The sequence below is a fragment of the Nicotiana attenuata genome, chromosome 1 (assembly GCF_001879085.1).
Source record: "Nicotiana attenuata strain UT chromosome 1, NIATTr2, whole genome shotgun sequence".
Classification (NCBI taxonomy): Eukaryota; Viridiplantae; Streptophyta; class Magnoliopsida; order Solanales; family Solanaceae; genus Nicotiana; species Nicotiana attenuata.
The window spans coordinates 68,704,762-68,728,165 of NC_031989.1; the positions used below are offsets into that span (position 1 = coordinate 68,704,762).

Genomic DNA, 23,404 nt, shown 5'->3' on the forward strand with positions numbered 1-23,404 from the left:
AGTGTCTCAATTCACTCCAAAACCACTCCGAACCTGAACCAACCAACACGATACGATAAAATAAAGCTGAAGAACACATAAAGAAGCAGAAATGGGAGAAACAGGGCTATAACTCATGAAACGATCGGCCAGGTCGTTTCATCCTGGCCGATCGTTTCATCCTCCCCCTCTTAAACAAACGTTCGTCCTCGAACGAGTCTAGAAACATACCTGAAGCCTCAAACAGGTGTGGATATCTGCTCCGCATCTCCCGCTCGGTATCCTAAGTAGCATCCTCCACGGGCCGACCTCTCCAATGCACTTTCACTGAAGCTTTATCCTTCGATCTCAACTTCTGGACCTGCCGCTCCAAAATAGCCACTGGCTCCACATCATAAGTCAAATCACCATCTAATTGAACCGTACTGAAATCCAAAATATGAGACGGATCGCCAATATACTTTCGGAGCATAGAAATATGAAATAACGGATGCACACTCGACAAGCTAGGTGGCAAAGCAAGCTCATAAGCGACCTCCCCAATCCTCCGAAGCACCTCAAAAGGCCCAATGAACCGAGGACTCAAATTGCCCTTCTTCCCAAATCTCATAACACCCTTCATGGTGAAACCTTTAGTAGAACCTTCTCCCCAACCATGTATGACACATCACGAACCTTTCTGATCCCCTCCCTGTCTATGGGAACTAACCAGATAGCATGACGAGCTAACTCAAAGAACCTCATCTCATACTGCGTCACAGTCATATCATCCTAACGCAACTGCTCGAACTGTCTGCTCAGCTCCTCTCTGCGAGACTGCGGCACATACTTCTCCAGAAAGAGAACGGAGAACTGCTGCCAGGTAAGGGGTGCTGCACCAACAGGCCTACGCCTCTCATAAGCCTCCCACCAAGTAAAGGCAGCTCCAGAAAACTAAAAAGTAGTGAATGAGACCCCACTGGCCTCCAGAATACCCGTTGTACGTAGAATCCTCTAACACTTATCCAAGAAACCCTAGGCATCCTCGCCCTCTGTACTACTGAAAGTCGGAGGCTGAAGTCTACCAAACCTCTCCAACCTATGCTGCTTATCATCAGGCATGACTGGTACCACATAATCCTGAGTAGGTGCAACTGGCTGGGCTGGTGCCTCCGGTGTCTACAGTCCCTGAACAACCTGCTCGGGTGTACGGGCGGTGGGAGTCTGAGTGCCTCCCCCGACCTGGGAAGTAGCTGCTGTAGTAGAAATACCGATCGCCTGAGCAAGACTGGTGCACACGGTCAAGATCTGAGCTAAGGTCTCCTAAAGATTGGGAATAACAATAGGCACAACTGGTGCCTGAGTTGGTCCTGCTGGAGCGTCCACAACTGGGACCTGATCATGAATTGGGGCGGCTGGTGGATCTGCAGATGCTGCCCTAGCTGCTGTGAGGCCTACACCCCTGCCCCTACCACGGCCTCGACCGCGACCTCGACTCTAGTGGCCCTAACTGGTGGTACCGGTGGCCGTCCGTCCTGACCGGTAGCACGTGTCCTCACCATCTGTGAGAGAATAGAATAACAGAAGTTTAGTTACCAGAATCAACAGTTTTGCACGACAAGAATTCAAGAATGTGAAGTTTTTCCTAAAGGTTCAGCAGCCTCTCGAAGATAAGTACAGACGTCTCCGTACCGATCCGCAAGACTCGACTAAACCCGCTCATGACCCGTGAGACCTATGTAACCTAGGCTATGATACCAACTTGTCACGACTCCAAAACCAACCCGGTGGCGCCTATCATAAAACTAGGCCAGCCGACACATTCCCAAAATAATTCGACATTTCATTAAAATTTAAATAATAACCCTTTTCATACTAAAATTTCCATAAAAGAGATAAATTCAAAACCAAAATGCGGAAATACAAGCCCGACCTCGGGTGTCACTAAGTCATGAGCAAATACTACAACTATTCCGAAATATAACAAGACTAAAATAGTCTGAAAATCAACTACTAATATCTACAAGGAGATAGGAGGGAGAAGAGCAAGGCTGCGATTGCCATGCAACTACCTTGCCAACTCCAAATAGCCGCGGCGGATGAAAATCAACGCTCGCTAGCACGTCCAGCAACCCCTGGATCTGCACACAAGGTGCAGGGAGTAATGTGAGTACGCCAACTCAGTAAGTAATAAAAGTAAATAAAGACTGAGCAGTAGGAAACACATAATATCCACATCATGAAAACTCAGTAAGTACAACATGCTTTCAAATCAGTATATGAGTCAAATCATCTCATTTAAAATCCAATTTTGGGTAAAAATCATTTGAAGATGCTTTTCAACCGTTTCAACAGAGACTCAATGCAATTTAGAGTAAAAATGGTGAAAATCATAAGCAGCCCCTCGGGCAAAAAAATAGTTCGTATACAGCCCCTCGGGCAACATGAATCATAAACCGCCCCTCGGCCATAACATCACTCAGAATTAGCCTCTCGGGCAAACCTCACAGTCACTCGTAAATAGCCCCTTGGGCATAACATGAATCAAGAACGGCCCCTCGGGCAAAACATCATATCACTCACTCAGGGTACCCGCGCTCACTGTGGGTGTGCATACTCTAGAGGGGCTCCTATAGCCCAAGCGCTATATAAGCCACCTCGTGGCATAATCAATCAGGCCCTCGGCCTCTCATAATCACAAATCAGTAACAACATGCTGCGGTGCGCAGCCCGATCCCATAATATCCCCACAACACAGGCCCTCGGCCTCACTCAGTCAGAAACCTCTCAAGCCACTCGGGCTATCAGTAAAACAGGGTGCTCAGCCCAAAATATCATTTTATGCATCAAAACGGAGTAATAAAGACCGAGTTATGAAATTTAGTAAAACATAGCATGACTGAGTACAGATCTTAAGTCAAAACAGTAAGGAAATAATAGAAAAGGCCCCTAAGGGTCCAAACAACTTGGCACGAGGCCCAAATATGGCATTCAGCCCAAATTATAGAAACTCTTTCTAAAACACATAAGTATCATATAGTTTTCAGTCAAATACGCAACTTAATAGCTGCTACGGGACGGATCAAGTCACAATTCCTAACGGTGCACTCCCACACGCTCATCATCTAGCATGTGCGTCACCTTAAAATAGTGAAATGATGTGAAATCCGGGGCTTCATACCCTCAGGACAAGATTTACAATCATTACTTACGTCAAACTGGTCAAATCCCTACTCTGCGATGCCCTTACCTCTGGAATTGGCCTCGAAATGTCCCGAGCCTGACCACAATCAATACAATGCAATCAATATAGGCCAATGAACCAATTCCATACGAAAAATTATCAAATTATACCAAAATCCCAAAATTTACCCAAACCCGGCCCCCGGGCCCACGTCTCGGAATCCGTCAAAAATCATAAAAGTAGAAACTCCTTTCACTCACGAGTCTATACATACCAAAATCATCAAAATCCGACATTAAATGGTCGCTCAAATCCTCAAATTAAACTCTCCAATTCCAAGCCCTAATCCCTACAATTTCATCCTTAATTTCCATTAATTTCATGCTTAAAAACTAAAAATCACCAGAATCACAAGTGTTAGACTCAAGAAACTTACCACAATGAAGAACCCCTTGATTCCCTCTTCAAAACTCCCCAAAAGGTCCAATCCCGTCTTCAAAAATGGAGGAAATATGAAAAAATTCGCGAAGGAACCCTTTTATACATTCTGCCCAGCATTTTCCGCATCTGGGTTTCCCATGTCGCTTCTGAGACGCCGCACCTACGGAAAATTCATTGCAGGTGCGGTTTTCACTTAAAACTCGAATCCCACTTCTGCGGTCAAATACCCGCATGTGCGGTCTCGCAGGTGCGGTCCCCATATGCGCACCTGCGGCTCCTGCCCTTCTCATCTATGGCTGCTTCTGCGGCTGCTCATGTGCTTCTGCGGACTCGCACCTGCGGTCCCCATTCCGCAGGTGCAGTTATGACAGCTGAGAACAAATCTTCAGCATTCCTCCAACTTCCATCCTTGATCCGTCAACCACCCGAAATCAACCCGAGGCCCTCGAGACCTCTACCAAACATACCAACAAGTAACATATCACCATTCAAACTTATTCAAACCTTCGGAACATTCAAAACAACTTCAAAACACCAAATCACTCTCGGATTCAAGCTAAGAACTTCTAAACTTCCGAATTCCGCGAACGATGCCGAAACCTATCAAATCACATCCGAATGACCTGAAATTTTGCACACACGTCACAAATGACACTACAGACCTACTCCAATTTCCATAATTTCATTCCGACCCCGATATCAAAATTTTCACTGCCGACCGGTAAATGCCATTCCAATTTCGCCAAATCAAGCCTAAATCTACCACGGACCTCCAAATCACATTCCGGACGTGCTCCCAAGTCCAAAATCACCTAACGGAGCCAATAGAACCGCCGGAATTGCCATCCGAGATCATTTACACATAAGTCAACATCCGGTTGACTTTTCCAACTTAAGCCTACTCAAAAGAGACTAAGTGTCTCAATTCACTCCAAAACCACTCCGAACCCGAACCAACCAACACGATACGTTGAAATACAGCTGAAGAACACATAAAGAAGCAGAAATGGGAGAAATGGGGCTATAACTCATGAAATGACAGGCCGGATCGTTACAGGGGTTACCGAGATTGCTGCCCCAGACTTGATTTCCACCTGTCTTGCTTTCTATCTGCCTTTGGTTCCACATATCGCTCTATTATGCGAGTATTTAATATTAACATATTTTGCCCTATATAATCATGACTCCATAAAGCTTTATCCCTTAAACTTTTAAAATTGCAAGTTCTAAAAAAATAGATTTTTTTTCTACCGAGCCAAATATTTCATATAAACTGAAACTAAATGAGTAATAAAGTTGAAACTCCAAAGTTGGGCTTAATTAGCGTACCCCACTAAGTGAGGTTGTGATTTTTTTCTAATTTTTTAATTTTTTTTCGGTTGAGAAGTCATAATCACCAGACTATAGGAGCAAAAGCCATTCGATTTGATCATTCTAGCTTGTGTCATAAATACTTCAATATCATGGACTTGTTTTATTTCAATTATATGCTCCCAATTATTCGTGTTTACAGCACACAGCCACTGGCTTCGTTCTTTTGTATTTTGTTTTTTTTATTCCCTTCGGTGGGAGTTATTTTCCTACAGCTACATTTATTGTCATATTCTGTTGCTTCTTTAAGCTTTGACGCTCATACAAAATCATCAACATACAATTGCATATGGTATCATATTTTTACCAGAATAATAGGAGTAGCAAAGGAAGAAAAGCACATTGTATACAATCTGCTTTCCTTTCTTTTGAAAAAAGATATTTAAGCATACTAGATACCATTTTTAATAAGAATTTAAGTTATATACATTAATAATATAAATAAAGTTTATATTTATTGTATTTCAATATGTTGTAGAAGGTAATCTTAGCATGGCTTGACATTAGCTCCTTTCTAAGTCCTACAACCACAACATCTCCCGCATTATTTGTCCCTCCCACTAGAGGCGGACCCAGGGTTTAAGTGCAATGGGGCACAATGTCTTTAAATATATCAGTTACTGGCGACAAATTTCGGCGTGCAACTCTTTAAAAACTTAACGATTATGATAACTTATGACAAAGAAAAATTCTCAATCGCCGTTTGCCGGAATCACTAGATATTGCTACCTTGTTGAAGAGAGGGTGATGGGTTTGTAATTTTTTATTTGCAGAGATAGGAGTTTGGAGTTTTTGATTTTGAGGGACGGACTTGAAAAAATAACATTAATTAAGTTGATTATTATGTACAAGTATTAAATTATAATTGAATTTTAAAAAGATGAAATTAAAAAAAAAAGAAAACAATTGACTACGAAGTAAAAACAATCATTGAATCAGTTACAGAAAGGAAAACCTACTAAAATGCTGAAGTTGGGTTTCGATCCTACGCCAACAGGGGCGGGTAGGCGGCTTCAGCACTACACTGAACCAACAGATGAAAATGGTTTTTCAATGTTTGAAATTATATTTGGACATGCATTTTACTTGAAAGGAATTTGAAATTTGTAACTTCATAAACTACTCTAGAACTGTTTTTGGGTTTTGAAAATTTTATTTTCATACAAAAATGGTTAAAATCTATAAACAAATAGATATTTAAAAATAAAATTTAAGAAAAATCTCCCAAATTTTATTTCCAAACGGAGCTTAGAAATGAAATGTCAAAAGGACAAAGCGGCAATAAAAGTCCAGGGACATTGAGAAAAATTTGTCAAAACAGAATAACGACCTTTTCTTCCCGCTTTTTTCCCCTCATCTTTAGCTGACTATTTTCTTGACTTTCTCTGTTTCGACTGAACCAAAGTTTGCTAAACTTGTTCCTTATTTTTTGCACCCCTTTATCTGCTGATAAACATTTATCCCACTCAAATTTTATAACTTCATTCTACAGCAATAAGAATATATAAAATGCTACAGAAAGAGAGTTAATGGTGGGTATTTTAATTATTGGTACTATCAAGGACATGACCCACAAAAGAGGCCCATTGGTTTGGACAAGTGTAATCTATGATTTGAGCACAAACAGTTTGACTCAAAAATGGCCAAAGAAGTAGACCAACATCAATATTTTCCACTGTGTCTTTGTCCCCCCTTATTACTTGGCTTCTTTAACAACCTTCACGTTCTCCTGTTCTGCTTCTCAGAATTTGCAGTTTTTTCCTCTGGATTTTTCTTCACTACAGCCATGGACAAACACCATGCGCAATTGCCTCTCGCCAAGTGTTCACGGCAGCGTTATAGTGAATGGTTTGTATTTAATAGTTCCTTTTTTTTTTTTTTTTTTTTGCTTTATCTGGTCGCTCTGGTTCATTTGTAGTTTTGTATTTGGTTTAACTGTACTTTAGTGAATTTTTTGTCTGTAGGAACTGGAAGTGTAAAACAGGGTTCAATATGTATTTGATTTATCTGTTATTCTTTATGAAACTTTTTTCTGTGGAATTGCGAAGTGCAGTCGGTTCAGATACCATAGTAGAAGTGGGACGAGATAGCCATAGACTTTGTCTTTGGATTGCTGAAGACGGCAAAGCAAGATGATGGCCGTTTGGGGTGATTATTGATTGGCTGGCCATTAGCTCACTTCCTGCCGATCAGTATGACTTACTTTACGGACAAGTTAATCCCCATATATAGTTAATAGGGACATCAATACATCATTTTTGCTTCAGATATTAACAGTAGTAGAAATCTCATTGGCAATAGTCGTTTGGGTGTTTTTATGTGCTCCTTTTTCATGTTTCTTCTGCAGTTCTCTTTCCCCACTCCTCTTTCGTGCTCTGAATTATAGCCATCAGTATACTTACCAAACATAATGATTTTCTAGTTGTGAGCAATGTTTTAACGTGGCATAAATGCTTAGATATCTGCTTTTATAACCTCTTGCTGTCTTATATTTAATCAACTATTTTGATCTGGTATAGGGTGTTTCGGGATGTTCCAAGTGATATAACGATAGATGTAGATGGTGGCACATTTTCACTGCATAAGGTAAATCTGTCAATTCTCATATTTGCCTCTGTGAGTCTTGTTTGTGTCATTCACTGCAAACTGGTGATAGATTTGTGGAGTAATTCACATAGCAGAAGTAATGAAACATAAGGTAAAAATGACTTCGGTAACTCATATGAATCCGTTTCATACTGTTATAGTTAAGTCTTCGGAAAATGTTCATTTCATGCCTATGAGCAAGTTCAGAGACTATCATGTAGCAGAGCTCCTAACATAGAGACATGTGATGTGATGCAGTTTCCTCTAGTCTCGAGAAGTGGGCGAATCCGGAAGCTTGTAGCAGGGCACAGGGATTCTGATATATCAAGGATAGAGCTTCTTAGCCTACCAGGTGGAGCTGAATCATTTGAGCTAGCAGCAAAATTCTGCTACGGTGTTAACTTTGAGATTACAGCTGCAAATGTTGCTCAGCTTTGTTGTGTATCAGATTATCTTGAGATGACTGAGGACTATTCAAAGAACAACCTTGGTTCCCGAGCTGAAGAATATCTTGATATTGTTGTTTGCAAGAATCTTGAAATGTGTGTTGAAGTCCTGAAACAATGCGAAAACTTACTCCCTTTGGCTGATGAGCTGAAAATAGTTACCCGATGCATTGATGCTATAGCCTCTAAGGCTTGCGTGGAGCAAATTGCCTCAAGTTTCTCGCGCTTGGAATATAGTAGTTCAGGTAGACTCCATATGAACCGCCAAGCCAAGTGTGAAGGAGACTGGTGGATAGAGGATTTGTCAGTTCTTCGTATTGACTTGTATCAACGAGTCATAACAGCGATGAAATGTCGTGGTGTTAGGCCTGAAAGTATTGCAGCATCACTAGTGAACTACGCACAGAAGGAGTTGACAAAGAAGTCCAGTTCCTGGAATCAATCGAGCCAACCCAAAATTGACGTGGTTTCTGGTTCAAACGGCCATGAAAAAGTTGTGGTCGAGACAATTGTTAGCCTTATGCCTGTTGAGAAATTGGTTGTTCCAATAACCTTTCTTTTTGGGTTGCTGAGAAGTGCAGTGATGCTTGACTGCACAGTTGCTTGTAGACTTGATCTTGAGAGGCGGATAGGATCTCAATTAGACATAGCTACTCTCGATGATCTTCTAATTCCATTCTTTCGCAATGCTGGTGACACATTATTTGACGTTGACACAGTGCATAGAATCTTGGTTAATTTTTTTCAGCAGGAGGATAGTGATGAAGATATGGACGATGTCTCAGTGTTTGAGTCTGCTAGCCCTACTTCGCCATCCCAAACTGCATTATTCAAAGTCGCAAAACTGGTGGACAATTACCTTGCTGAAATTGCACCTGATGCAAACCTAAAGCTTAACAAGTTCATAGCAATTGCTGAAAGCTTACCAGCACATGCTCGTACTGTCCATGATGGACTTTATCGATCAATCGATGTCTACCTCAAAGTATGTACTACAAATTTCTTGAAAGATGTTTAAGAAAAAGCATTAATGGTTTGAGTTAAAGTTTTAAAATTAAATGCCAGGAGAAAACTCACGGTACTTATTTCTTCGAAAAATAACCTGTTTGCTAATGACTTAAATGAATATGGTACCATTATATGAGGAGGATTAAGTACTTTACATTGAGTTTGATTTTGCCCTTAATAGCATCTTCTAACCTAAATCCATATTTCTAAGGAAGTAGTAGAGCTTCCTTAGGCATTTTCTTAAGTTATTGACTAATCATCGACGTTCATTCATGGGAATTCCAGGCTCATCAGGCGTTATCAGATCCAGATAGGAGAAGACTATGCAAGCTGATTGATTTTCAGAAGCTCTCACAAGAAGCTGGAGCACACGCTGCACAAAACGAACGCCTCCCACTCCAATCAATCGTACAGGTTCTATATTTCGAGCAACTGAGGCTTCGAAATGCCTTATTTTGTTCTTATCCTGATGAAGATCATAAGCCAATGCACCAATCGTGGAGGATCAATAGTGGTGCTTTAAGTGCAGCTATGTCTCCCCGGGATAATTATGCTTCTCTAAGACGAGAAAATAGGGAACTAAAACTTGAACTAACACGAATGAGGATGAGATTGAATGACCTGGAGAAAGATCACGTTTGTATGAAGAAAAACATGGAAAAATCTAACTCCCGGGGATTCATGAGTAACTTCTCGAAAAAGATTGGCAAGTTCAACATTTTTGGACATACTTCTTCAAGGGAGTCAAGTTCTCCTTCAAAGAGGTCACAAATTACTGATTCTAAGCTAACTGAAAGAACATGACAGGCAAACTTCTAGTGAGTAATTGCGAATGGTACTTGTAATCTATGTTCCATCGCGCAATCACTATTTTCTGTCCCACATCTTGTATATGAGCTTTAGAGATATGCTTTAGCAACTGAGATGAAGAAAAGTAAATTTTGAGTTTTGATGAATATGATCACCAGAAGGATCTTTAAGTTATACACATTGATATATCTTATATTGGCAAATATAGCACTTCATATGAACATTCAACTCCACATGCCTGAAAGTTTGTTTAGTTCCTAGATGTAGCCATTGATTTTCATATCAAGTTTCTGAATCACATTTTTCTCCTACTTTCCTCAAATTGTTTCATATTCTCCCTTCTTTTTGTTCATTTCTTCAAAAATAAACTTGGAATGATTTTTTTTATTGTTAGAACCTCAATGGTAATATCCTTTCATCAAATTAACTTGCAAGTGTACTCTTTCACTGGTTAGTAACAATTGGCTTTGACAAAAGTCACTCTTAGATTGAGCCGTCTTCGTTCACTATCCGGCTTTCTCAAACAAGATTTCAGCTCAGCTTGGTTGGAACTTATTGTGTAGTGACGATGGTGGTTAACTACTCGCGATGTTGGAGAATAACTACTGTAATATCTTTTAGAGTGCATAAATGTACTATCAAAGGATGAATCATCAATAGACTGCTGAGAGTAGTTTTCATGTCCATTTCTGTTCTCCTTAAAATCATCTACTTCATAACTTGCACCATACCAAGGTGAATTCTGAAATCTACTTGGATCCTTACCATGTCTGAGATGCTTCGGAGTCATTCCAGCTGTCGACTTGAGAGTTGAGATTCGAGGATTTTTCATGGACTGATTTCCCTCGAACGATGAATTCCAATCAGAAAGACTACGGTTACCATGAATCTTCAGGAACTGCTTTTCCTTAAATTTGGAATTCTGAACATTAAGACGACGATTTTCATGACTCTTGAGGTATTGGTTTTCCCTGAGAAGAAGCGAGGTTTGACTAGTACTTATAGAAGTAAAATCGCGGGAATCATGATCAGTGTTGAGTGAGGGAATTGCTAGTGGCATATGTTGATTCTGCTGCTTTTTGGCTTTCAAAAGATCATATATTGTTTTCTTAGGGACAATGTAGAATACTTTGCCTAGATTCAAAACTGCTTCTGGACGAACAACGATCCAAGGAAACTTGAAAACATCAGGACGGGCAATGCAGTGTCTCGGATACTTCTTGAGGAATTGTGCAGCAATAATAGGCTGAATATGAATCTCAACGCGCCTACCAGGATGTACTAACTTCAAGACACCATCCTCTCTTATTGATGACATTTTACTTGTGGAATTTCCAATAAGGTAGTGTAAAAAGGAGCCAAAGGGGAAGGAACTTGATAAACCCAAATTAGCAATCTTATAAGCTGCTAGTGTTCAAAACCTGACAAAAGATGGTGATAAATACAAGAATTGTAACATTGTAAAAACGGGTGGCCTTGTTTAAGAGATACTTGTAATTGGATAATATGCTGTCAGAATGACTCGATTTGGTGGTGTATAACATCTGTTGGAAAACTAATCCAAAGTTGTAGTAGGATATCAAAATTATTTAGAATTTGGTGTTTGCAAAATTATTTAAGTCATGTCTAAATAGGATTTCTAGTTAGAATTTTAATAGGAATAGGCTTTCTTGTATGTTTCGTAAAATAAGGATATTAGTAGCTTATTTTATGTGGAGAGGAAATAAAGAATTGTATAGATCAATCAGATATTTATAATAAAATATTTTTCTTCGAGATCCATTTTGTCTACGTTGATGCTCTGCATAATCTGTGACGTAGAATGATGTCTTCAAAGCTCAAGAGGCAGTTAGTTAGACTGTTGCTCTTGTTATAATCTACATTTATGCTGACTCCAAAACGGACACTTGGCACTTAGAAAACATCTCCTTTTTCTATAAACATACTCTTTACTGAAATAAACTCTGATGACCTTCTGCAGCTTTGTAGGATCAAAAGAGGAAATGATAAAAGGGGAAGGGGAGAACGGAAGTTACAGTATTGTAACAACAATGTCTAAAACAACAAAACATAAACCCGTAGTCAGTTAAACTGATTGTTTACCCTAAAATTGGATAACAATTAAATTTATAATGTGGTTTTAAGGTTACGTGACTTCACCTAATACCAATTGAGAGACGTAAAAATAAGTAATAGAAATTGATAATGATATAAAGCAAACTAATGTTTGAACAGAGCACTCGAGTTGGAATACCCTCGAGCCAGTAGAGCAAGAACAGTTAAAAAGCAGCAAACTGATAAACAGGAAAATATAAATTAAAGATAGAATATTATATCACTTTGATCTGTATGAATGTGAGGTCCTTACAAAATGATCAGAACCCTCTTTATATAGTAGAGGAATCCCATCTATGGTACAATTCTAATTACGGAAGTAAATCCCATGATTGGCATAAATAACCGCCCTTGATTTGATCTGTTCCGGGATTTCCACCGTGATCTTCGACCGGTTACGGATATCTCGCCTTTCCGTTATTGCGCTTCGTTCGAAGTCTGTCATATTTGGTCTCGATTGCTGTTGGCCTCGAACTCGACGACCACCTCGATTCTCGAGTTTGATACCTTATTTTCGTGCCCTGGCCTGATCTGTTACGAGGCGGACCCTCGACATGATTCCCTGGTCTCGATTAAATGGCACAATCGGGCAAGCCCTATTTTAATCGTACACAGATAGTCCCCTTGTTTCTTGGAGTGTAATGAGAAGAAACGAACTAAGCCTTCGATTTTATACATCGACCAGTTATGATGTCAACCTCGTGGCGTAAGCGACGTAAGCGACTGAAGCGTCGCGTCGGTACAGTTCCCAAAATCATTAATGAGCGTCAGTTGATGGTCGGCCACTAGTGTCTTTAAACCGTCATAGCAAACATTATAAATAGATCTTCCTCATAATTTTCTCAAACTTTACTTTCAAAACTTCTCTTAATCTTCAAAGCACTCTACTTCCTTCAAGTTTTTCAATTCTGCAAGTTCTTCAAATCCCGTTGTCAACCCTTTCTCAAAACAACAAATTTCATCTTCTTCTTTCTCTGAATACACATAAAAATGGAAAAAACATCAAAAACCATTCCTCAAAAGGAAAAAGCTTCTTTATCGTGGCCGGCCGACGATAAAACGCCGGTGGAGCCACGCCTCGAGGAATGTATTCCCGGGGTGTGCGATCTTACTTCCGATTTTAAAGTTGAGAAAACCTCGTCGGTCCCCGGCCGATGTGAGCCAATGTCGAGATATATATGCTCGATAACTGAGGGCGACCTTAAACAGGTGAAGAAAGATTTCCATTGGGAAGGCAAAGAGGTGGTGATTCCGACCCCTGAAGAGGACATCACTATTTACGTGAAAGGGTTTTTAAGTGTTTACACTTACCCTTTTACACCGGGTCCCGTCGATCCTGTTATCCTCGACTTCTGCCGCTAATACCAAATAACCCTAGGCCAGATCCACCCTTCTTTTCGGCGCATTGTCATTTTGCTTCGATTCTTCGTGAGCAAGGTCGAAGGGGTGCCTTTTACCCTCGACCATCTCATTATACTGTACAACCCCCGTCTCCATCGAGGCAGATTAATAAGGCTTCAGCGTCAGGCTACCAATGTGCTATTCTCGAGCATAGACGAGGACAAAGATCAAGGATGGATGGGCTGGTTTGTTCGAGTGAGGACTTCCGACATAATCCCGGCCGAGAAGTGCTATTCCCTGAAGAATGGAACATGAAGCGTGAGTACAAATCCACTTATAGCTTATGTTTATTGTTTTGTTTCTTTTGCCCTTTCTTATCGACATCCTTTCCTATGATGCAGCGGTTCCTTGGGTGCCTGGTGCAATTCCGAACCTTGAGTACTGGGTTCGAAAACTGGCCTTGACCTCTTCGTATGCTGAGCGCTCATGGCGCGATTTGGCAAAGGGCCTATGGGAGGCCAAAAATCACGGTAAGCTTCTTTACTCATGTTTGATGTTCTTCTCTAAAATGTTTCTTTTTTATTTCTTCTTGATTTCCTTTCATATAGGTCTCGTAGACAATGCTGTCATGAGGCCCCTGTCTGGGGAGGAGGGGGAGGCCCCGAGGTCGGTTGAGGATAAGAAGAGGAAAAGAGTCTCGCCCTACGATACTCCAAAGCCCAAGAAGAACAGGGCTCGCAAGTCGAAGAAAGATATCGCCGTCCTGCCTGCGGATGTAGTTCAGCGGCTACGAGATGAAGAAGATGAGGATGGAGATGCCGCCTTCGAGCTGGTGGCTCGAAAGAGGAGCGCCGAGGTCCCAAAGGACGCTGAGCCGGTGATGATCGAAGAGGTTCAGCCTCGGATCGAGGGGATCTCGGAAGATGACTCGAGCAAAGCCCCCGAGTCATCGGAGGCTGACGATGCCTCCCGCCGTGATGGGCAATAAGTGCACGTAACTGAAGGGGCCAGTTCTGAGGTCCTTCGAAACAAAAAGAACGTCCCAAGTGTCTCGCCTGCGGCAATAGCGATTCGCCGTCCCTCCCCACATTTTCAAGGGAAAATTCATGAAGCCCAGGCCATGGGGACCCCCGATGTGGGAACGGTCCACGAAGCGGAGGACCTTTTCCGTGGTTGCTTCACGGGGGTCGAAGATGCTTTCGATCTGGGTGATGCATCGAGTATCTTCGATGAGGCTCATCGACTTCTGAGTTAGGTAAGCCCTAGCTCCCTTTATCAATATCACTTTTGTCTTTATTTCCTCATGCCTGATTTCCTTTCTTTCTTCATAGGCCTTGACGCTTCATCGGGAAGCATTTTCTAAATCTCGGGCAGAGCTGAACCGGTGTGAGGCCGATCTTAAAAGGCTTACGGAGGAGAGAGATGCCCTAAAACTTCTCAGTGGGCAAATAGAAGAGGAGATCAAGGACCTCCGAGCTGAATTGGCAACACCTCATAAAGGGCAAACCGACCTAATTGAGCAGGTAATGTAAATTTTTGGAAGCTCGATATATCGATTAGGGAATGACGACTAACACTTCGATCTTGCAGGTTCAGCAGAAGGCCAGAAAGATCGAGCAACTTCGCGAGGAAGCCAAGATGAAGGAGGCAGAGACTTTGGGGTGGAAACAAAACATGGACCGCCTTGCCTCGGAGAAAGATAGTGCTCGGGCTCAGCTGTCTTCGACCGAATGTCAACTACAAAACATGAAGGAGGAAAGCTTGGCTCGAGCCAAGAAAATTGAGGAGCTCGAGGCTCTGTTGGCCGCTGAGCTTGCAAAGGCCACATCTGAGGCAGAAAAAGCAAAGGCTAACGCGGAGGCGATCGTGGCCGTCTACCGAGCTGATGCTAAAGCTACTCACGCTCGAGCAAAGGAAATTTGTGATGCTGCTCAGGCTCAAGCATTCTGCGTTGCCGAGCATGCCAAATGCCAGTCTCGAAGAGAGACTCTCGAGGAGATTCATGCTCGCGGTTTTGACCTTACTATCGATATCGAGAACGTGAAAGTACTTAAGGCCGAGGCCAAAGTGTTGCTCTCTTCTGATGATGATTCCGGGAGCTCGAGTGAATTCGAGAGTGGAGGGGATGAAGATGAGGTCCCGGGGAAGATTAGGCACTTAGAATATTTTCTTTTTTCGAATTTTTGTGTGAGACTTAGATTGGTTTTTGTAAATAGTTTTGCATAAATGAAAGATCTCTTTTCTTTCCGATTTGTTTCCGATTTCCATTTTGTGAAAGCTCTGTTTTGCTTTTTGTCTTATACTTTATGCCTTGTGAGAATTTTGGTTCATTTCGTTGCCTTGCAAAAATTTGTCGAAGTCAGATTAGTATAGTCTTTATAATCGAGTGAGTACTTACTCGAACTCGGAGTAGAAAAAAACCCTTAGGTTTCAGTTGAGTGAGGGTGGATTCCCGAACTCAAAAACATAATGGCCCTTAAGCTCTTGAATTGGGCCGATATGGCCTTAAAAGAGTGGCTTTTCCCTTTTCGGCTTAAAAGTTTAATCATATGAATATTTGTTATGCCTTAGCACGAGATAAATCTGTACCCATTAGGATTCAGTGTTACCGAAAGCCTTTTACTTTGTTATGCCTTAGCATAGGCTTGCTCGAGAGTTCGAACAATTAGGTACCCCTTAAGGTTTTAGAGGGTTGATGTTATCGAAACCTTTTGTAATTTTGCCGAGGGTAGCCCTTTTAACCGGTTTTGTGAAAGTATTAAGAAGGCCTATTTTTGTTACGGTATTCGGACGTCTCCAAAGCGTGTTAGTTTGGCCGTAGCCTTTAATTTTGAGATTTACCCTTTGGGTTTGTTTCTCAATTATACTTCGAACTTTTTTCGAAGCGTCAGTCCCCGAGTGTGGTGGCCTTGGCCTAAAAAATCGAGGGTTGCCTTTTTAAGGTCTTATGATTTCGAAGTTTAATAATTCGAACATATTGATTTTTGGATGGCAGTCCCCGAGTATGGGGTTGATAGCTCGAGCTTTAGTTGCGATCGGCGCTTGAGCCAGTTTTCGCAATAGATCATAAGTAAAGTAGAAATTTTACTAAGGCATGGAACATCTGGTAAGGAAAAAATACTTCTTTCCATAAATCATTCATGAGTACATGTTTTGCCATCGGGGCTCGAGTAATCTACAAGGACACGGTTCATCTGACCGTTTGGCCCTTTACAAAATTTTACCTATCGATACTTGTTGATACGAAGTATTTTCCTTGAGAACATAACATCCGAGAGTGATGCCCCCCAGTATTCGAGGTTGATTATAAAGAAGCCTTGGATACTGTTGAATTGTCCCCAGGTAGCACAAATAATTTTTGCCTCGTTAAAAACCTCACCGGAAAAACCCATTTGGGACAAAAACCGATCTAAGGAAAAAAGAGCGCAACGCGTGCTTTAAAACCTGAGGTCTTTGTGTTGAAGAATTTCTAGATGTCTTCGATCAAACACCTGCAATAAGTTAGTATCAAAATACAAATGAAAAAGGGAGAGAGTCATACCTTAGCAATAATATCGTTTGAGGTGTGATATGTTCCAACTATTTGGCAATTTTTTGCCGTTCATCGTGCCACCGAGGACCTGATATAGTCCTTCCTAATTTGGGCCGAGTTTCCCCTCGTTTGAGTATCGAGTGTTGAGGGTGACTTTTCTAAGAATTAAGTCCCCGATTCGCAAGTGGCGAAGATTGGCTTTTCGGTTGTAGTATCTTTTGATGCGCTGCTTCTTGCTGCCATTCTAACGAGGGTGGCTTCCCGTTTTCCATCAAGCAAATTGAGGGTTGGTTTCATAGCCTCGTATCGACGCTTCCGTGTGTATCGAAACCTGACGCTGGGTTCCCCGACCTCGACCGGTATCAGGGCTTCGGCGCCATATACTTAGGATAATAGTGTTGCCCCCGTACTAGATTTTGACGTTGTTCGATACGCCCAAAGCACTTCGGGCAAAATTTCTCTCCATTTTCCTTTAGCGTCGTTCAATCTTTTCTTTAGATTCTGAATGATGGTCTTGTTTGTTAATTCGGCATGTCCGTTCCCACTAGGATGATACGGCGTCGATAATATCTTTTTTATTTTGTGATCCTCGAGTTCGTTATTTTGCTGCCGATAAATTGTTTTCCATTGTCGCATACTATCTCAGCAAGTATCCCGAATCAGCATATGATGTGATCCCGATGAAGTCTATAACTTCTTTTTCTCTGACTTTCTCGAAAGCCTGTGCTTCAACCCAATTAGAGAAATAGTCAGTCATAAATAGAATGAATTTAGCTTTACCTGGGCCGATGGCAGAGGGCCAACGATATCCATTCCCCATTTCATGAACGACCATGGGGATAGGACTGAATGAAGTTGCTCCCCGGGCTGGTGGATCATCGGTGTATGTCTTTGGCATTTGTCGCATTTTCGAACAAACTCCTTAGTATCTTTTTCCATATTGACCGAATAGTACCCTGCTCTGATGACTTTGTGAACCAGTGCTTTGGCACTGGAATGGTTCCCGCAAGTACCCTCGTGAATTCCTCGTAGGACATAGTCGGTGTCTCCCGGACCCAAACACATTTCCAACGGCCCATCGAACATCCTTCTGTACAATGTTCCATCTTCAGCCAATGTGAATTGTGCAGCTTTCGTTCGCAAAGTCCTCGATTCCTTAGGGTCCGGCGGAAGCCTTCCATCCTTTAGATAATCGATATATTTGTTCCTCCAATCCCAAGTTAGGCTTGTGGAGTTTATTTCGGCATGGCCTTCTTCGACTACCGACTTTGAAAGTTGTACAACAGTCCTCGAGCTAACTTTGACTGATGACCCAAAAATTTGCAAGGGCATCAGCCTCACTGTTTTGCTCTCGCGGTACATGCTGTAGGGTCCATTCTTTAAAATGGTGTAAGGTTACCTGCAGTTTGTCCAAGTACCTCTGCATTCGATCTTCTCAAACCTCGAAGTCTTGTTGACTTGGTTAACCACGAGTAGGGAATCACACTTGGCCTCGATGACCTCTGCTCCCAAACTTTTAGCCAGCTCGAGACCTGCAATCATGGCCTCATAATCGGCCTCATTGTTAGTCAACTTAGGAGTTTTGATGTATTTCTTGTGGGCGTCTTCAAAACAATACCTAAACCAGACCCCTTCACATTTGAAGCTCCATATGTGAAAAGGGTCCACACCCCTGAAGACGTACCCGTTTTCAACAAAAGTTCCTTTTCGACCTCGGGTACGAGGGCAGGCATGAAGTCGGCCATGAATTCTGCTAAGATTTCAGACTTGATGGCCGTTCGGGGTTGATACTCGATATCATACCCACTGATTTTGACGGCCCATTTGGCCAATAGGCCCGAGAGTTCGGGCTTGTGCAAGATGTTGCGAAGTGGGTAAGTGGTTACAACACAAATTGTGTGACATTGAAAATACGGTTTTAATTTCCTAGAGTCGCTTATTAGAGCAAGCGCTAATTTTTCTAACTGTGGGTACCGGGTCTCGGCTTCACCTAAAGTTCGGCTAACATAGTAAACAGGAAATTGCGTACCTTTCTTTTCTCGAACTAGGAAACCACTTACCGCAACTTCCGAGACTGCCAAATATAAGTAGAGCTGCTCGTCCGCTTTCGGAGAGTGAAGCAATGGCGGGCTCGAAAGATACTGCTTTAACTCTTCTAATGCCTGTTGGCATTCTGGGGTCCAAGTGAAATTGTCTTCTTTTTGAGCAGTGAGAAGAATCTGTGACTTCGATCCGAAGACCTCGAGATAAACCGGCCTAAAGTGGCTATCCATGTTAATGAATGCTGTCCATGACTGTGATGTCTTCGATCTCCTTGATTTTATCGGGGTTGATCTCTATTCCCCGATTAGATACCATAAAGCCGAGGGATTTGCCCGAATCGACTCCGAATGCACATTTCTCGGGGTTGAGCTTCATGTTATATTTTCTCAATATGTTGAAGGTTTCCTGCAAATGTGTCAAATGGTCCTCTACGCGCAGGGACTTAACTAGCATGTCATCAATATAAACCTCCATTGATTTACCTATTTGTTCTTTGAACATTCAGTTTACTAGGCGTTGATAGGTAGCACCGGCATTTTTTTTAGTCTAAACGACATTACATTATAGCAATAAGTACCATACTTAGTAATAAACGAAGTCTTTTCCTGATCCTCCAGGCTCATTTGTATTTGGTTGTACCCGGAGTAGGCATCGAGAAAGTTGAGGATCTCGTGGCCGGACGTGGCATCGATCATGCGATCGGTATTTTGCAAAGGAAAGGAGTCTTTAGGGCATGCTTTGTTTAAGTCTTTGTAGTCTACGCAGATTCTAAGTTTAATCCCCTTCTTGGGGACTACAACTACGTTTGCTAACCATTCAGTATATTTTACTTCCCGGATGGATCCTATTTTGAGAAGTTTGGTTACCTCATCCTTGATGAATGCATGCTTTACCTCGTATTGTGGCCTTCTCTTTTGTTTTACTGGTCTGAACTTAGGGGCCAAGCTCAATCGATGAGTGGTAATCTCCGGTGGGGTCCCTGTCATGTCAAGGTGGGACCAAGCAAAACAATCCATATTTTTAATAAGGAATTTAATGAGTTTTTTTATGTCGCCCAAACTCACACCACAATTATAGGTAGTGAGGCGGTCGATGCAATAATAAAAACCCAACGCAAGTTGGGGTCGAATCTCCAGGGAGTTAAAATTGGGTTAGGTATATAATTTGTGTAATTGTATGATGTGCCTCAAATTGCACTTCCACATTCTTGTTTGTTGTTTCTATTTCTACCTTAAACTATTGATTGCAATTATAAAACTAGGAGACAATATTTTTGGGTTTGGTTGTTTTTCAAATGATAAAGGATCTAGGGTCGTGACTTCCACCTAGGTGGTTACCTAACGGGTTGTAAACTCAAGGGCAAGTTTGATTAGTCGGGGTTATAATATAGCAATCACACGCAATTACCCACTCTATACCTCTCGGTAGTTTGAGTGATTTTGCCCAATTTGGCTTTCTCAAGACCAAATGAGTATTGCCCAAAACAAGTGATATATGCTCAAGTCGGGACTTACTATCTCTAGATTTGGCCCGTTAATTGGGGCTATCAATTTCTTGAGTTCACCCCAATTTCTTGTTAGCCAAGTTTTTCTAGACTTAGTCTCTCTTTCTCAAGTAGAGACTAAGTCAAATAGGCATGAATCAATATTTGCAACCATTAATTCTTGAATTTAAGCAAGAATTAGGCTAAATATCACTAACCCAATTACAAACAAGCCCTAAATCAAACATCCATTAAGTACCCACACTGGGGTTGGGCCACAACCCTAGCTAGAAATTTAGCTACTCATGAAAAATGCAAAAATTAAAGAAGAAATTAAGATAGAATGCATAATAATTGATTAGGGAAAGAAAACCTAATGTTTAGAAGCTAATATAGTGCAAAATTACTCAAAAAATTAAAGAAAACAGCTCTGGTGCTCTTCCCAAAACGAAACTTAACCTAAAAATGACAAAAAGTTCTATTTATACTAAGCTGAAAATATCTGACAAAATGCCCCTGCGGAGGTTGTGCGGACCGCACATTTCTGAGTGCGTCCGCGCTCTTGCTTTTGCGGCCGCACAACTATAGTGCGGTCCGCACTCCTTGAACTTGAGCTCTGGCTTTTGCGGGATGTCTGCGGACCGCACAAATTTGAGGGCGGACACGCTCTTGATTATGCGGCCGCACAAAAATGGTGCGGTCCGCATTTCTTCTTGATTCTAAAATCCCTTCTCTCTGATTCTTGTAGACTACGGACCGCGTAATTTTGAGTGCGGCCACACTTGTCCTTCTGCGGCCGCACAATTATGGTGCGGTCCACATGCCTTCAGCCTTCCTAAAAACCCAACTCTCTGAATCTCCTTGTCTGCAGCCGCATAATATGTGGTCCGCACTGTAGGCCTTTTTGCCCTGTTTTGGTTCTTGTTCACTTTTGACTCCTTTATGAGTTGATTTTGACTTCTTTGGCTCATTTCCCAATATTCCTGTACAAAAGCATATTTCATTAGTTCTCGGGAATACCTTTGAGCATTTTTGAGCTAAAACGCAAGTAAAAGAGAGCAAATAAGCGGTCCAAATCCCTACGTATCAACTCCCCCAAACTTAAGTTTTTGCTTGTCCTCAAGCAATGTAGGCAATTTCCACCTCCACTTGGAAAAGGGATATTCCATCTGGCCTAAGGTGAATCAATCATACATCAACTGGGACCAACAATTACCCACAACACATATGACTTATCAATAATGCAAAGATTTTGACTGTTTGAGTATAATAGATCTAATGTGACACTAGAGCATCAAGAGTTGACTTTATTCATCAAGGACGCTCGCTCTTTCACGCAGGTCATTATGGATCCCAAACTCCTCCTCCTTTACTCTCCATTAGAAAATCTCACTTAGAATGCAACGCTCGAAGCAAGGATTGTGAAAAGTTCGCTCATCTCTCTCAAAAGAATGTCACAAGTCCGGCTCTAAGTACTATAAACTTTCCCCTCACGTAAATCACCACTAATGTAAGCTCACTCAACTTGAAATCATGTAGGGCCTTTTCGGGATGTAATGAAGGATTTTTGGATCAAGGTAGGTCTTGATGAAATAGAATGGGTTCATCTTTCCTTAAGCACTCCATTTTCTCATTTTGGCTCATACTTTGTCGACGCTTTGAGTCAATTTCTTTTTCCTCGTAGGAACTATAGAGACGTAATGTCACTCTTTCTTGGTCATGATATTCATTTTTCTCCTTTTCTATTTACTCCATGCCTTTCATCATTGTTTTATTTGAATCCCTTCAACTTTCTACCTTATTTTTGGTATTTTTCTTTTTGTTCTTTCATTCTTTTCTTTGCCTTCCCTTTTTTTTTCATTTCTTTCTCTTCTTTGTACCTTTTATCACTTTCAAACTCCTCACCTCTCCCCCAAACTTATGTTTTTGCCAATTATTTCTCAAGAATGTTAAGGAAAGATCAGGTACCAAGAGAGGGTCATTACAGAACAGATAAAGGCTTGTAACATGGTTATTGAAAGAAAAGGGCTTCGGCTTAAAGGGGTTGACTAGGGATATCAAATTGGTAGGCTATGGAAGATTTCAAATTCCAAATTAGATCAAGGAGAGCCTATAGTTATTTCTCAAGCTAAGCTACACTCAGAATTTCGCTTCGAAAAACATTCGGGCGAAGTTCTAGACTATTAGCACGGGTACTTTGACTTGTAACTAAACATCTCACCTCTCACGCTTCTGGATTGCTAAAGAGAATGGAGTCTAAGGCCCACAACAACCCTAGTTAAGATTGTGAATCACAAATGGCTGGACTGAACCACTCGATGACTGCTTAAGTCAACACAAGAGTCAAAAGGTCACAACTAGAGCTATTTTATGCCAACAACTTGTTTTTAACCATACGATCATAGGTAAATGTGTTGGCACCAAGTGAAGTATGCTTGAGACCCTTTTATTCGTTGCTACTATATTTGCCTAAACATAAAAGAAAACTGACTCAATACCTTAAGAAGGTTGTCATGCCATCCATCGTTAGGAAGAGCCACCCGGTTCACGCACAATCCACCTTTGGAAAGAACCGTGACATTAAGAAAACTAAAGGCTTATTGTTCACACAAAACGTAAAAATAAGCTAACAAATTAAAAAGAATCTACTAAAGTAAATAAGAAGTTATACTACTAAGGAAAAACAAACTAAAGAAGTTATGAAGTACTACAGAAAGTAAAAAGAATATACAAAACGAAGTAAAGTGAATATATACATAAGGGAAATGAATATATACAACAAATGGGGAGAATATATACATACCAAAGAGAAAACAAAGATAAAGGGAAAATAGTGTAATAGTTATTACATGCCAAATGACAATCAATTAGAATAGACCACCCCCAAATGAAAATAAGCATTGTCCCCAATGCTTAACAAAAATAAGAACAGGGAAGGGTAGAGAGTGAAGAAAACTCCCTATGTGGTCTCAGTCTCCATGGCATCCATAACACCCTCAGTATCGAATAGGTGAATCTTATCATCTCCTAGCCGAGGGACAACTGGGTTGCTGAGCATCTGGATCATCTCCTCAGTAGTGTAGGAA

General features: G+C 41.4%; 1 protein-coding gene across 1 annotated transcript; it reads left to right on the top strand.

Annotated features, from left to right (window-relative positions):
- Positions 6,308-9,980, top strand: LOC109228225 (BTB/POZ domain-containing protein At5g48800-like). Its single transcript, XM_019393385.1, has 4 exons — positions 6,308-6,802; positions 7,474-7,540; positions 7,799-8,971; positions 9,280-9,980. The coding sequence occupies exons 1-4, from the start codon at positions 6,594-6,596 to the stop codon at positions 9,796-9,798; spliced, it is 1,968 nt and encodes a 655-aa protein (XP_019248930.1). The 5' UTR covers positions 6,308-6,593; the 3' UTR covers positions 9,799-9,980.